The 13,395-nt window shown below is 33.7% G+C and overlaps 1 protein-coding gene across 1 annotated transcript; it reads left to right on the forward strand.

The window, feature by feature from the left end:
* LOC118744948 (putative helicase MOV-10) lies at positions 1–11,442 on the forward strand. Its single transcript, XM_036478394.1, has 9 exons — positions 1–231; positions 305–474; positions 6,993–7,177; positions 7,530–7,806; positions 8,024–8,427; positions 8,527–9,341; positions 9,409–9,514; positions 10,792–11,071; positions 11,267–11,442. The coding sequence occupies exons 1-9, from the start codon at positions 195–197 to the stop codon at positions 11,402–11,404; spliced, it is 2,412 nt and encodes an 803-aa protein (XP_036334287.1). The 5' UTR covers positions 1–194; the 3' UTR covers positions 11,405–11,442.
* Positions 11,443–13,395: the final 1,953 nt, after the last annotated feature.

Consider the following 13,395-nt stretch of genomic DNA (forward strand, 5'->3'; position numbering starts at 1 on the left):
GTGCGCTAACGGTAACGGTTCGTTTTGGCTTTGTGCTAGCCGCGTAATTAGCAACAATAACGTAAACAAAAGTGTAGTTTACACACAATCAACATTGAATTTAACACTTGTTGCATTCTATTGTGGTTAAACGAAGTACATAAAAACAAAATTGAATAGTTGATAATCTTTATTAAAAATTCGCTGGTAACATAATGCCGAAAAAGTCAGGCAGATCCTCAATTGCATTCGGTAAGTACCTACATAATTAGCATAAAATTACAAACATGAGATTAAACTGTAATGCATTTTTTCCTGTGTTTAGAAAAAGAAGCAATCGGTCAATTTCTTTTATATCTGTATGGATGTCAACAAGTGAAGCCCACAACCGATTGGAGCATACCCAAGAAGGGAGTGCATGCAGAGTTTCGTAAATTCCTAAATTTGCCAAAGAATGCGAATTTGCGTAAACGAATGGGTGGAAAAATTAATGAGGTATAGTATATGTATGTATGTATATAAGTGCATACAATTTTTAATATTGGTTGTTATATGCCGCTCGCTTGCGGAAAGAATGAGATAAATTAAGACAAGTAACTTTTGTAGCAAAAAACAAAACCCACTTCTATTCTAATATAAAAATGTATGGCTCTATTATGAATGGCGACGGATAACCAATGGGCAACCATATAATAAAATTCGCATTACGTATGGCAACTGACTGTCGGCTACTGAGTCTAGTAGCGCAATTTTCTGTTTCCCGCTTATGACGATTTTGTTATTTGTTTACATAAATTGTTAAATACATTGGAGCAAAGTTCCTAATTACTTCGAAATGGACATGACAAAAAAGTTAATTCGGATCTTGTCTGCGCTTTTCTATATACTGAGACTAATCGCTATATATGTATAATACAAAGTAGGATACTGGGAGCGATGGCTACTAGAACAGCAACTAGACACCATCGCCATACGTAATAGGGCCATTAAGATTATCGTTAATTTCTTCATGATCCGATGATCGGATTTAAACCAAATTAATATGGGACGACCTGTGAGGTAACACCTTTCCTTTAAAACAAGAAAATTATAGAAATCGGTTAACGTGGTCCAAAGTTATGTGGTAACATACATAAAAAAATAAAAAATCCAACGAATTGATAACCTTTCTCCTTTTTGTGAAGTCGGTTAAAAATTGGAAATACAAGACAAACGGTTGTAAAGGCCTACAAAAAAATAACTAAAAAGAATGATTGCGCTCTAGTTATAGTGGCTAAGCAAGGAAAGTAGAAAATCAAGGAAGATAAATTCTCTTTTTGGGAATATGCCCTTCTGAAAGTGTTATGTAAGTCATATTTAGTCTGGTCCAGTAGTCTAGATTTAGTCAGAAGTCGTTGCTGTACACACATTTAAAATATCTTCAGTAGTATCTTCATGGCCAAATCTGACTATTTCTGACTAAATCCTGGAGTACTGGAATAGACTAAATATTTTCACATCATTCCATACATATGTACATAATATGTATGCACGTACTTTCATGCATATACATACATACATACGATGTGTGCATGCACTTATCCATGTACTTATGTATGTGCATACATGCATATATACTATATCCATATGCATGTATGCATGTATGTGCATAGAAATATGCATTAACATATTGAGTGTTGACTTTTATTGCATTATAAACACCGGGAATGCAGGCGACCGAATGCAGCGAAAGAATGCACTGTTTGCAATAATCAACGGAACTGTGGTGTTTATTTTTCGCCGAATTTCTATAACTTGTAAGTTGTTTGTTTGAATGTGCTATCTCTTTGACCGATAGTGTCCAATGTTATAAAACGTGTACAAACATTTTTTGCAAGGGGCCCCCGCGCTACCGGAATAACCAGGGGGGAGGTTTATATCCAGTTAAGGATTGCCACCCAAAAAAACGGTAGGTACGCAAAAAGTTTATGGTTGAGGTTTTTGTCTATTTAATACCGGTCTTTGTAATCTGGGACCGGAAACGCGCTAACTATTTGAGTAAAAATTCGTTTGGTACTTTACCTCGTATTTTCGGAGCTCATGAGTTCAACAATTATCACTTCGCTATATTTGCACATTTATTTATTCACTAGTAACACTTTTAAAGTTTTAAAACCACATTTCTCACTTGCACATTACCAAAACCAAATATTACGAGCACTCTTGCAAATGTAAAACTACCGCCAAATAAATTGTCAAACACAGAGTTAAGATAGAACAGGGTGTTTCAGTTTTCATAAAAAGCGGAGATTACAAATATAAATAAGTATTTTTATGCTCTCTCTATTTATGGTTTATCTCTATTTTTATTTAAACTTAATCGGAACCAATTATACGTATATATGACGATAGGCCAGGGTATTACTGAATGGGGTTTTTAATATTCCAAAGTTTTTTCACAATTATATAATCTGAGCTACCCTGCATCGTTAGTTGTCAATTAGCAAAATTAATTTGTGTTTAAATATGCGTGTATCCAAAACTATTTTCCACATTTGTGCTAAGATACTATTTTCTGCAGAAAGTGAATAGTATATTCTTAGGACGGGTATATAAATCGCAGTCCACTAACAAATACAGCAGTATGTGGTTTCCATAACAATAGGATCTACGTTACCGGAACTAGCCGGATGTGTATCCGGCCAAGAGCCGTCACTACGGTAATACTTGCTAGAAGTGTGTTTAAAGACTCAAATGTAGGAGGCTAAAATTTCTGTTTTTCTTTATGACAAACTTGTACGAGTAAAACTAATCAATCTGAAGAAGAAATGCAATAGTAAAGTTATGGCGGTTTTCGAAATTGTTATAATTTCTGGTACTAACGTTGCAGTCATTGTGAGGTGTGGTTGTTGTTCTTTTTTAATAGCAATTTAAACAGCTGTAATGTACGGATGCCCTGCTTGCATTTAAAACACGAGAATCCAATAACCAAGATATCTTCATACATACATATGTACAAAAGTAGTAAGATAGGAAATAGCTAAGTGATAATATTGTTTGAAATTGACAAAGTTATTTTAAGGTACAACAAATGTGCTAATACATACATATGTACGTATGGACACATGCACATATGTATGTGATTTATTTATTGTATATAGTTTGTTATACTATTAGTTGATGTTGGCTTCGCTATCTCTGGAATTTGAAGTTGCATATATATACATATGTATGTATGTAATTAGCTGCATATAGCAATATAAATATGATTCCTACATTCATGCATACATATGTATGTATGTATGTACATACATGCATAGGTACAGTAGGGTTGACTTTTTTTATATTCAAAAGCCTGTGGTGCCATGTAATGCCCATGGTCTAAAACACTGGAAAAGTTCCATAACTTTGTTCAGATATGTATGTATAAAAAGTCGCGCGCTTAAAAGTATTTCTCTTTTTGTAAAACCAAATAAAGTCGACCTTGTTCGATGTTATTCATTAACACTTAAGAGTACCAAGGAATAGAAGAAAGGAAAGTAACGTCACCAAATTTGCCATAAAGGTTTAAAGTCCAAACGTAGCTACGTAGGTCAATAATGGATACATTGTGAGCAAATGCTATGCTAATATAACCAAAATTTTACAAGTCATTACATTTCACCTGCCAGAATCCTAAATTGTGCAGAATAGCCAGTACATTACACCAAACTAATTTCGGGTCACTGATTCCAAATAAACCCTTATTTTTTTTTACTTTGAGAAATAGTTTTTAACATTCAAATTTTGGACCCCCTCCCCCCTTTTTCCGTATCAATTGGTACGCATGGATTATCCAGAAAAAAACGGTGCGTTCTGGTTTAAGCGGACTTTAGCAAATCAAAATTTATGCCAATAAAATGGGTGATTTTCTGAAAAAATTAATAATTTAGTTGAATTCTACACATCGAGCACTAACCGCAAAAAAGATGTAAGCGAAACTTTTCAAAATTTAATTTTTGATGCAGAAATGCATCTACATAGTTCTAAATTCGACAGATAAGATCTACACCATTTCCACTTGGATTTTAGAAAGCGTCAATTCGATTTTAGAATAGCCAATTGAATTTTAGAATACGTTAATTAGATTTTCGAATTGTCAACTGGATATTAGAAAGCGTAAATTGAATTTTAGAATAGTCAACTAGATTTTAGAAAACGTCAATTTTCCAAAATCCAGTTCACTATTTGCCTATCGCATCGCACTTCTCTTTCGTATCGCATTACAGAGTAGCCCCCCTGATTACTGCAAATTTTATGTAGAAGATTGTAAAATTCAGTTTACATTTTCTAAAATCCAACTGAGGTTTTTAAAATCGAATTGACTATTCTAAAATCCAATTGATGTCTTCTTAAAACCAGTTGACTATTCTAAAATCCAATTTACGCTTTCTAGGAACAATTCTGCATCAAAAAGAAAATTGTGAAAAAAAAGTTCGCTCACATCTTTTCGGCGGCTAGGTTTCGACTTACTTTTTCCGTATTTTCACGAAATATGTACATATGTGCGTCGAAACATTAGCCCTGAATTTCACTTTTTATCTGAAACGCATTCTAAGAGGCCTACCCCAGAAGGGCTTAAAAAGTGCTTCCTTGCATGCCTCTAGAAGGGCTTATGCATTTACAATTTACGCGAAGGTAAAATTTTTTATTATTTAGCATTACAAATGAATTTCAATTAACATTTTAAGTTGCAATAATACATATTTGATATGAACCTTAAGCAAATACATACTTCAAAGATGTATGATTTTTAGAAATTAAAGAAGCAACTTTAAAAGAAATAATTTAAAAGGCCTTCGGAAATACGTTCTAATAAAGCCCTTCTGGAAGGCCTTCCATTGGCAGTGAAACCAGAAGAAGCCCTTCAATTCCTTCAATTTGTGCCACTCCATACAAAAAAGAAAGGATAAAGGAATGTAGAGTAGAAAGCCTCTTGACGCTCAGGAAGGCCTTTCGGAAGGGCTTTTAACTCTTGAAATTATCTACTGGGAAACCATACTTTGTCTCTGAAAATTTTGTACTGAAATAATTTTAATTTTTTTGGTTTCCATATGTCCTTCTGCGCAGAAGGTTTTTTAAGTCTGCACAAAATAAGGCTTTTTCCCGAAGCTATATGCCAAGGACCATCACAGGACAGGCTTTAACCAATTCAAAAAAGGTCAAAACAGTCTAACCCTAATGTATAGTAATGTTTTGCTGTAATTAGCAAATCCAAAATACAAATATTTTCATGAGTACATGCATAACTAAGGTACCTCGTGCTTATAATCGTTCAAAGCTCATCTTTATAATGCATATATAAATAAATAGGTAATTAAATACATATGTACATACATACATACGTAAATATTTTGCGGTCGAATTTCATATTACTCATAACCGTTTTATTCATGGAGTGAAAATGAAAGCAATTACAGAATTAATTTTTTTAGAGAAACAGAGAACACTTGATAATTTTTGGACTATACATATGTACATCTATGTGGCTTCTAAAAAAACATTCATATGTAAACAATGTAATACAATATGAAGAGCGCAGCTCGAAGTATACGAAGTTGAATTTTGACTTAATCTCTATACTTAAACGTATAGAAGAAATGCATATGCATGTATAATTCTGAGGATTCAGCTAAAAAAATATGGATGAATTTAGGTATGTATGCTTACAGTACATACTTTAAGGCATGTGTGGATTTGGTTTATTTACCCCATAAGCAAAATCTTGGCTAAAAAGGATCCGTTCGAAGTAATGGGATTGCAAGTTAGCTGACAGAGCGATACACAATTTACTCAATTTTAATTACTCATGCCCGGTTTCACTAATCAATTTTAAAACTTATCAGACTTACAGCCAATTTCACGAAAGCAATTTAAGTGAAAAATGATTCTAATTTTTTTTTAATTTGATATGGAAATTGACAGAAAATCAAAAAAAAAAATCATTTTCCATTTAAATTGCTGGTGAAACCGGCTATTAAAATTTAAAATGGCAATTTTCCGAACAAAATTGTTTCATTTAAATTTTAACAGGCTAACAAATTTAAAATTGATTGGTGCAACCGAGCATCAGTCAGTTAACTTTCAATCGTACATATTACTTCTAACGGATCCTTTCTACCAAATATTTTGCTAATAATGTTCTAATATTGGAAGACCTTTAATTTCGTCTTGAATTGATTACTGATCACGAAAATACCTTTTCAGGTTTCTTTTTTTTCAAACATTTTTCGTTTCGGATGTTTGCTTTGATGACGTTACTGTGTATGTTTCTTTTTTTTTTTGTTTTTTACTCCTCTGACGATTTTCTTAACATTGTCCACTTCAGAAACTCTGTTTTGTTTATTATGGCACTGATGAAATTGTATCCTTTTTTATGTTTATGTAAATATTGACGCTAATTTGTAGGCGGTCGCACACATTCTGAATGTACATACGCATGTACATATGTATGTTTATCATAAAGAACTCTTAAGTCGTTATGGAGCACTTTGTGGCCCTTGTAGAGCTGTGCCCTTCGATTATTATTTTTGTTATTCTCGCATTCAAGTGTCTTGAGAATTTGCAAAGGCATAGAAATTAAAAAGTCATATAATATGGGCATAAACATTTGTATATATGTATTTATGTACATTCAGATACATACACGCCCATACATATGTACATATGTATTTGTGTGCTTCTAGCGACAAAATCAAAACGAAATTTTTGTAGAAAAACAAACGTACGTATCTCAAAAATTTAGATTTGGGCATAAGAGGGTTAAAACCTTTAAAAAAAGTTACACGTACATTAGACCGTACCACCTTACGAGCAAAAAAAAAAAACGTTCGCCGTACACGTTTTTTTTCGAGCATACATTTTCGGTGACACCTACATCTCGTTACCTTAATACAGAAAGGCTCTATCTCAAATCGTCGCTGAAATACAAAAAGCCGTAAAACTGTTAGGAGTGTTTTTCGAACTTATTTAGGGACTTCCTTTCTCCATTACAGGTTGGCGTATTGCTACATCGCACCGGCTATTTGATCGATACACCTAAGGGCAGCGATCTCTTTTGTTTAAATTATCAAAAAATTATGCTATTCAAGGAAATTGAGGAGCTGCATAAGGATTTCGAAAAGAAGCTAATACCATATCATAAGGAAAACAAAAAGCTGCATCGATTATCAGCGAAAACGTAAGTAATACATATTATCGATGCTTCTGCAAAACCGCCCATCGACCAGTTGCAAAACCGCCTGAATCGCCGTTGTGGCAAAAATTAGATTTCGTAACCCTGAACTCCAGGCATCGAGATTTGTGCATAAAAATTGTTAAATCGTTATTAAAACAATAGATTTGTAAAATAATAGCCAGAGAAAATACCGCCTATCATGTCAATGCCTTCAAAGAAAAACTGTTTTTTTCGCTCTCCTGAAAAGTTTTAGTGCCGTAAAATAGGCGGTTTTGCAATTGGACGATGGGCGGTTTTGCAAAGGCATCGATGATATGTGTGTATGCGTGTATAAAGAGTTCAATTGTTTCTACAGATTCTTTCAAGCTACCGCAGCTTTACCAACCTTTCTACCGCCAACCACGCTCTTGGAGTTGAAGAAAAAAAAATACGATGACGAGGAACTTTGTAAAAGTTCAACAGCTTTTGCTGATTATTTTAATGGCGGTCGTATATTTACGCCTGAAAATATTTTCGGTGCCATGAAATTACTACTGCAAATTGAAGATGTTGATATTCTGGAAAAATATCGTCGCCTAATACAACGAGATGTGAAATTAACACAATCGCGTCCGCTAAAATATAGTTTAAAGGTTGGTAGTAGAGAAAATTTGTGCACTTTCAAGTTTGCATTATTATAAGAGGCGTTTTTTGCAAATAGCTTTTAAAATTAAATTTCCCCCTTAAACCGCAATTTTGTTCTCTTAATAAATTTTATATATACATATACGTATGTATGTACCTATGTAGTTAATTTTGGTACATAAGTATTTTCTCTTTTCTTACCTCTACTCACAAACTTTCGCATAGCTTACACGGAAATCACGGAAAATCGGTTGCTTTAATGAAGCCCTACTCAGTCCCTATAATCGACTGCTAATAGTGGCCGAATGTCCAGTTACAAAATCACTTCCAAAAGAATTCTTTTTGAATATATTACTAAGTGGTTCGAGGGAATTAAAAGTACCAGGTAAAACTATAGGACCCACATTTAACGGACAAATAGAAAGTGTTTATGAAAGAACAGTAACTTTTGGAACGGAAGGTAAATTGCCGGAGGATCCAAACGTTTCCTATCTCATCGTATTTTGTCCCGCACGTCTGACTCTGCGCTATCAATATAATGCGCTGGAATGTTATGAAGTAAATAAAGCTACTCTGCAGCGGTTCCTATTTCCCAATACTTTGCCAGAAGTGGCTATTCCAGAGAAGCGGTGAGTTTAATTTTTATCTCCATCGAATCTAATGTTTTTCTACATATAAATGCACTTTTGTATGAATTTTTGTTTTTTACTTTCTCTCGCTCGTCGCAGCTTGAGTTTCTACGACAAAAAGATTGCCGCCAACCCCGAGCAGAAGCAAGCAGTTCAAAATGTTGTTTCAATCAGCAAGTCGAATGAACTGCTTGCACCCTTCATTATATTCGGTCCACCTGGCACGGGTAAAACCTCTGTGATTGTAGAATCAATCCTGCAGCTACTGCTGCACGAACCCAATGCCAAGATACTTGTGACGGCCGGTCCTAACTGTGCTTGTGATGAAATTGCTTTACGCATTTGTAGTACACTTTCGTTAGGCAAGGAACCGCGTACGCAAATATTAGCGCGTATCTATTGCTGGTCGCAGGAAAGACGACGTGAGAATATCAATAAACTGCTGCTCGAATATTCGAACATGTACGATTGGCATTTCCTTCCGGATGTAAAGGTGCTGCAAGATTATCGGGTAGTTGTATGTACATTAAGTGCAGTTGGGAAATTAACTACCGGTAGTTTGCAACAGTTCACACATGTTTTCCTCGACGAAGGGGCGGCTTCTTCGATGCCTGAATCCTTAGTCGGTTTAGTGAATACATTAAATGAAAAATCGAAATTAATCATAGCTGGTGATCACAAACAATTGGGCCCAATATTAAATTCAAGACGTGCCAAAGAGTTAGGTCTTGGCAAATCGTTATTGGAAAAGCTACTACACCGAAAATGCTATGCTGAAGTCAATAAAGCCAATGGCGAGTACAATCAACTAATACAAACACGTTTATGTCGCAATTTCCGTTCACATACAGCGATCGTTAAACTATTTAGTCAATTGTACTACGATGATAAGCTACAGGCTATGGCACCCGCTGGTAATAACACAATATGTATATTCAATTTTAGAGGTTTAAATTATTATTATTTTTGTTTTTATTTCAGAAGAAACAAACTGGGCCACCAAGTGGGAAGGTTTAAATGATCCGAATTTTCCCATTTTGTTCCATGCAGTTCATGGAAGAGAGGAGTTAGACGATGAATCTGACAGGTAAATATTTCGACATACATTATGTTATAGTACAACCGGATTAGAGCACGCTGAAACGATTACGGCAGGAGTTATTGTAGTGTGTGGCGGAATGCTGGACAGAAAGCTGACCATAATCTCTTGTTACATATATTCATATGTTCCGTTTCGATTTTATATATTTTAGAAAAACCTATGATCCACTTTGTGGATTCCCTCATAATCACGTTTCACTTATTCGGAGAACACCACCAAGAGTGCTTTTGCGTGGCCCGCTTGCGACCCACAGGCGCTTTCCGGCTTCTCTTATAATGCCAATTATTCAAAGAAATACCACCAAGTGTGTTTTCGAAAATGGCATATTGGCCTTAGACCCGTAGCATTCAGAAGAGAAAGTAATCTGGTTGAATCTTAGATTCGGATTGTCGCTGAGTTTTCCTAATTATTAACGCCTTTAACTTATAATTACTTTAGTTACAATCCTATCTTCCAATTCTAAAATGGTCATGAGAAAATTGGCCGTACATTAGGGTGGCAAAAAAAAAAGTAAAGTCGGAATTTTAATGCTCTCACCCCCTAGGAAGGTTCTAAACCGGAAAAAATATACCCATTTTTTTTTTTATTTTGAAATCGAAAAATATATAGAGGTCGCTCAAAGCGCTCAAAGTTTTCCATGTATTTTATTTGGGGAAAAAACAACTTTTCGTAGAAATGGTATAGAATTCTTGAAAATTAATATTTTTCGATCGGAAAACTCTGGTGCTCTTCAGGAGACTTCCAATAATAAAACCTAATTGTTTGTTTAACTATTTTTTAATACTAAAGATAATTATTTGTCCCCTAATGCATTTTCTGGCGTTATTGGCGGACCTATAAAACATAGTTACTATGAAAAATTGGGTATAATTATTGGGAATCTCCGGAAGAGAAATGCAGTTTTCCGATCGAAAAATGTTGATTTTCAAGAATTCTATATACATAGAAAACTTAAAGCGCTTTGAGCGATCTTTAAATATTTTTTGATCAAATTAAAAATTAGGGGTGTACTTTTTTCGATATAGAACAATACTAGGGGGTGAGAACATGAAAATTCCGATACTTTTTGACATGAATTTTTTGGTCGCCCTAATGTACATACATAGTTTTGTTTCACGCCGTGTGGAAATTCGTGTGTAGAAATATCTGCTTGGCGAGCTATGTTGATAGCGAACGGTACGAATGACATACTTAAATAACGTTAGGTTCAATTTATTCTTTAAATAAAATAAATTATTTTTATTTTTTTTCTCCCTTCCTAGCATTCACAATGGACGAGAAATCGGCGTGGTTTTTCAATATGTCAATATGCTATTAGAAAAAGGTTTGGGTGGCGGACGCAAGTTGGAAGAAACTGATATTGGTATAATATCACCGTATCGTAGTCAATGCATGGCCATACAAGAGGATTTGAATGCATTACGATTATTTCAAATCGAAACTGGTACGGCGGAGGCATATAGAGGCAAAGAGAAGGCGGTTATAATTGTATCGTTTGTACGATCGAAATTTAAAAGTTTGGGCTTTCTAAAGGACCCAGAGGTACATATGTGTAATAAAAATTTTATTTTACATTCCCTTAAATATGAAAACTGTAAAACTCGAAACTCGGAAAGATATTTAATATTTACAATGCAAATTATGACAATTATGTTTCGAGACTGTCCATATTTTCAATGTCTTCTCCTAATTTAAGGAAATATACCTAACCTATTTTTATCCCCGCTATTTTTACAGCGTTTAAACGTCATACTTTCGCGTGCTAAATCACTGCTGATTCTTATTGGAAATGATGCGAAACTGTCGGAGTATAAAGATTATGAGTTTGTCATAAAAGAGTGTCAACAACATGGCAACTTCATACCCGCTCCATAGGCTGCTGGATATAATATTATTTAATTAAATAGTTTTTAAAAGACAAATATTTCACTAAAATACAAATGTAAAAAGAACTTTGTAGTAGAAATAAAAATATTTTCTAAAAAAGGTTTAACTATTTTTTTTGCGAAATGCTCCATGATAAATTTCTTATATATTTGTACCAATGATTCTTAGTACCAAACTTCGAGAAACTCTACATCATAAATTAAAATAAATAAAAGGCAGTTATTTCATTTAGTCTCAAAAAAAGACATTATTGCTATCTTTGAGACCATAGATTTATTTTCAAGTTTTATGATAAATTAATATATGAAAATATGTCATGTAAAGATAAGAGAATGTAAATAATTACATATGTATAAGTGTTAGTACAAGATCACAGCCCAACAAAATTCTAGCAACTGATGTGGCACAACCAATGACCACTGGTTTCTACATATATGATATCCGTGCAATCAGAATCTGACCTTCAAATTATTCAATTGGCTCTAGTTTTTGAAATATTTGGGATTCAAAGTGTGAAAAAATGGAGTTTTGGAATTTTTTGAGCTATATAATCTTTTGAATAGTAGAAAGTGAAAATTTTTGAATAATTTAGAGATGTAAATATGTTGAAATTTTGTACCTTTTGGTCATCTACACAGTTTTGGGAGGAAGTTGTAGAATATTTAATATAAATTATTTTGAAATTCATTGAGAAACATTGTGTTTGTTAAATTTTAATTAATATTGTATACATTTATACACCCACCAGAATAAGTCCCCGTACAGTGTTTTTTTTTTTTTTTTTAAATATTGCAATGTCTTCCGTAATAAATTTTTTTCGTTAATTTTTAATAGAAATATAGTTCATTCTGCGTCAAATGGCATATATGTAAGTTATTGTTTCAAAGTTTTTCCAAAATTTAGGAAAATGTGACAAAGTTTCAACTTTAAACAAAATTTTTTAGAATTTTTTGGAGTATGCAGTTTTGTAGTTCACTCAATTTGTATAATAAATAATAAAGTGCAACTTTTAGGTGGCTATAAGCTACCGTTGATTTTTGAGATTTTTTTTTTATGATTTTGCGCATTTTCAGTTTGCAGTATGTATGTGATAAATTTACTATATACATAAAATATATTGTAACTCCTGTTGTTATTGAATCTCATTTAATATATACTGGGTTAAATCTCTCTTGCGACTGATGTTCAACATTTTTCCCGAGCTTCAAAACGACCATTTTTCGTTTCGTTATAGTTTGTTTTTTATGACTAATTCATTAATAAGTATTAAATATATTGATGGAATTTCCAGTTTAAATCGAAAAAGTTGATTAATAAATATCTAACATATACATATATTTTGATCTGGAAAATTGCCGTCTGAGAGACTACACGTCACTAAAATAGGGAAATGTTAGTCATGTCTGTAGCAAAGGGTTAAATAAAAGGTTTTTTACTCTTGGTTCCGAGACGGTAAATGAATAAAAAGATAATACGTACAGCAAAGAAGGTGGTGGTGAATGTCATAAAACAACCCGTTCCGTAGTAAAAAAGAGCTCTACGATCTTCGTGTAAAAATGACATCGTTTTTGATCAAATACACAAGGATGTTGAGGAGATGTCCTGTCTTTTCGTCGAAGTGTCGAGATATATTCATTTCGCTCTCATGAAACGTTGGGAACATCGAACGCCATCCATTAAAATTTGGAAAACTATTACACATTTTTGACTTATCGAACGCACCTAATGTAACTTTGAAGATTGAAAACTAGTTCAAAGAAGACCAAAATAGTTTGACATTTGGTATTTCGTGTAGTTTCTTTCCGCTCGATTTTAAATCGAAACACCATACGTTCTGGTAACGATTCTTCTGGGATATTTTTTAAATTTTTCTAGAAAAGGTAGCGGAGTGTGCTATATATACACATTTTTTTGACATCCTCAAACTTGAAATAGTTTCTCAGCCGACTATATGCGTGCATCCAAATATTATTGTGGAA

This window comes from Rhagoletis pomonella, unplaced genomic scaffold (assembly GCF_013731165.1).
Source record: "Rhagoletis pomonella isolate Grant_MI unplaced genomic scaffold, Rhpom_1.0 Rhpom_scaffold_00008, whole genome shotgun sequence".
Taxonomy (NCBI): domain Eukaryota; kingdom Metazoa; phylum Arthropoda; class Insecta; order Diptera; family Tephritidae; genus Rhagoletis; species Rhagoletis pomonella.

Coding starts and splice junctions, on each gene's coding strand:
- LOC118744948 (XM_036478394.1), top strand. CDS start 195: ATGCCGAAAAAGTCAGGCAGATCCTCAATTGCATTCG. Junction 7,807..8,023: donor CGCTAAAATATAGTTTAAAG/GTTGGTAGTAGA, acceptor ACTTTCGCATAG/CTTACACGGAAATCACGGAA. Junction 9,342..9,408: donor ACAGGCTATGGCACCCGCTG/GTAATAACACAA, acceptor TTTTTATTTCAG/AAGAAACAAACTGGGCCACC.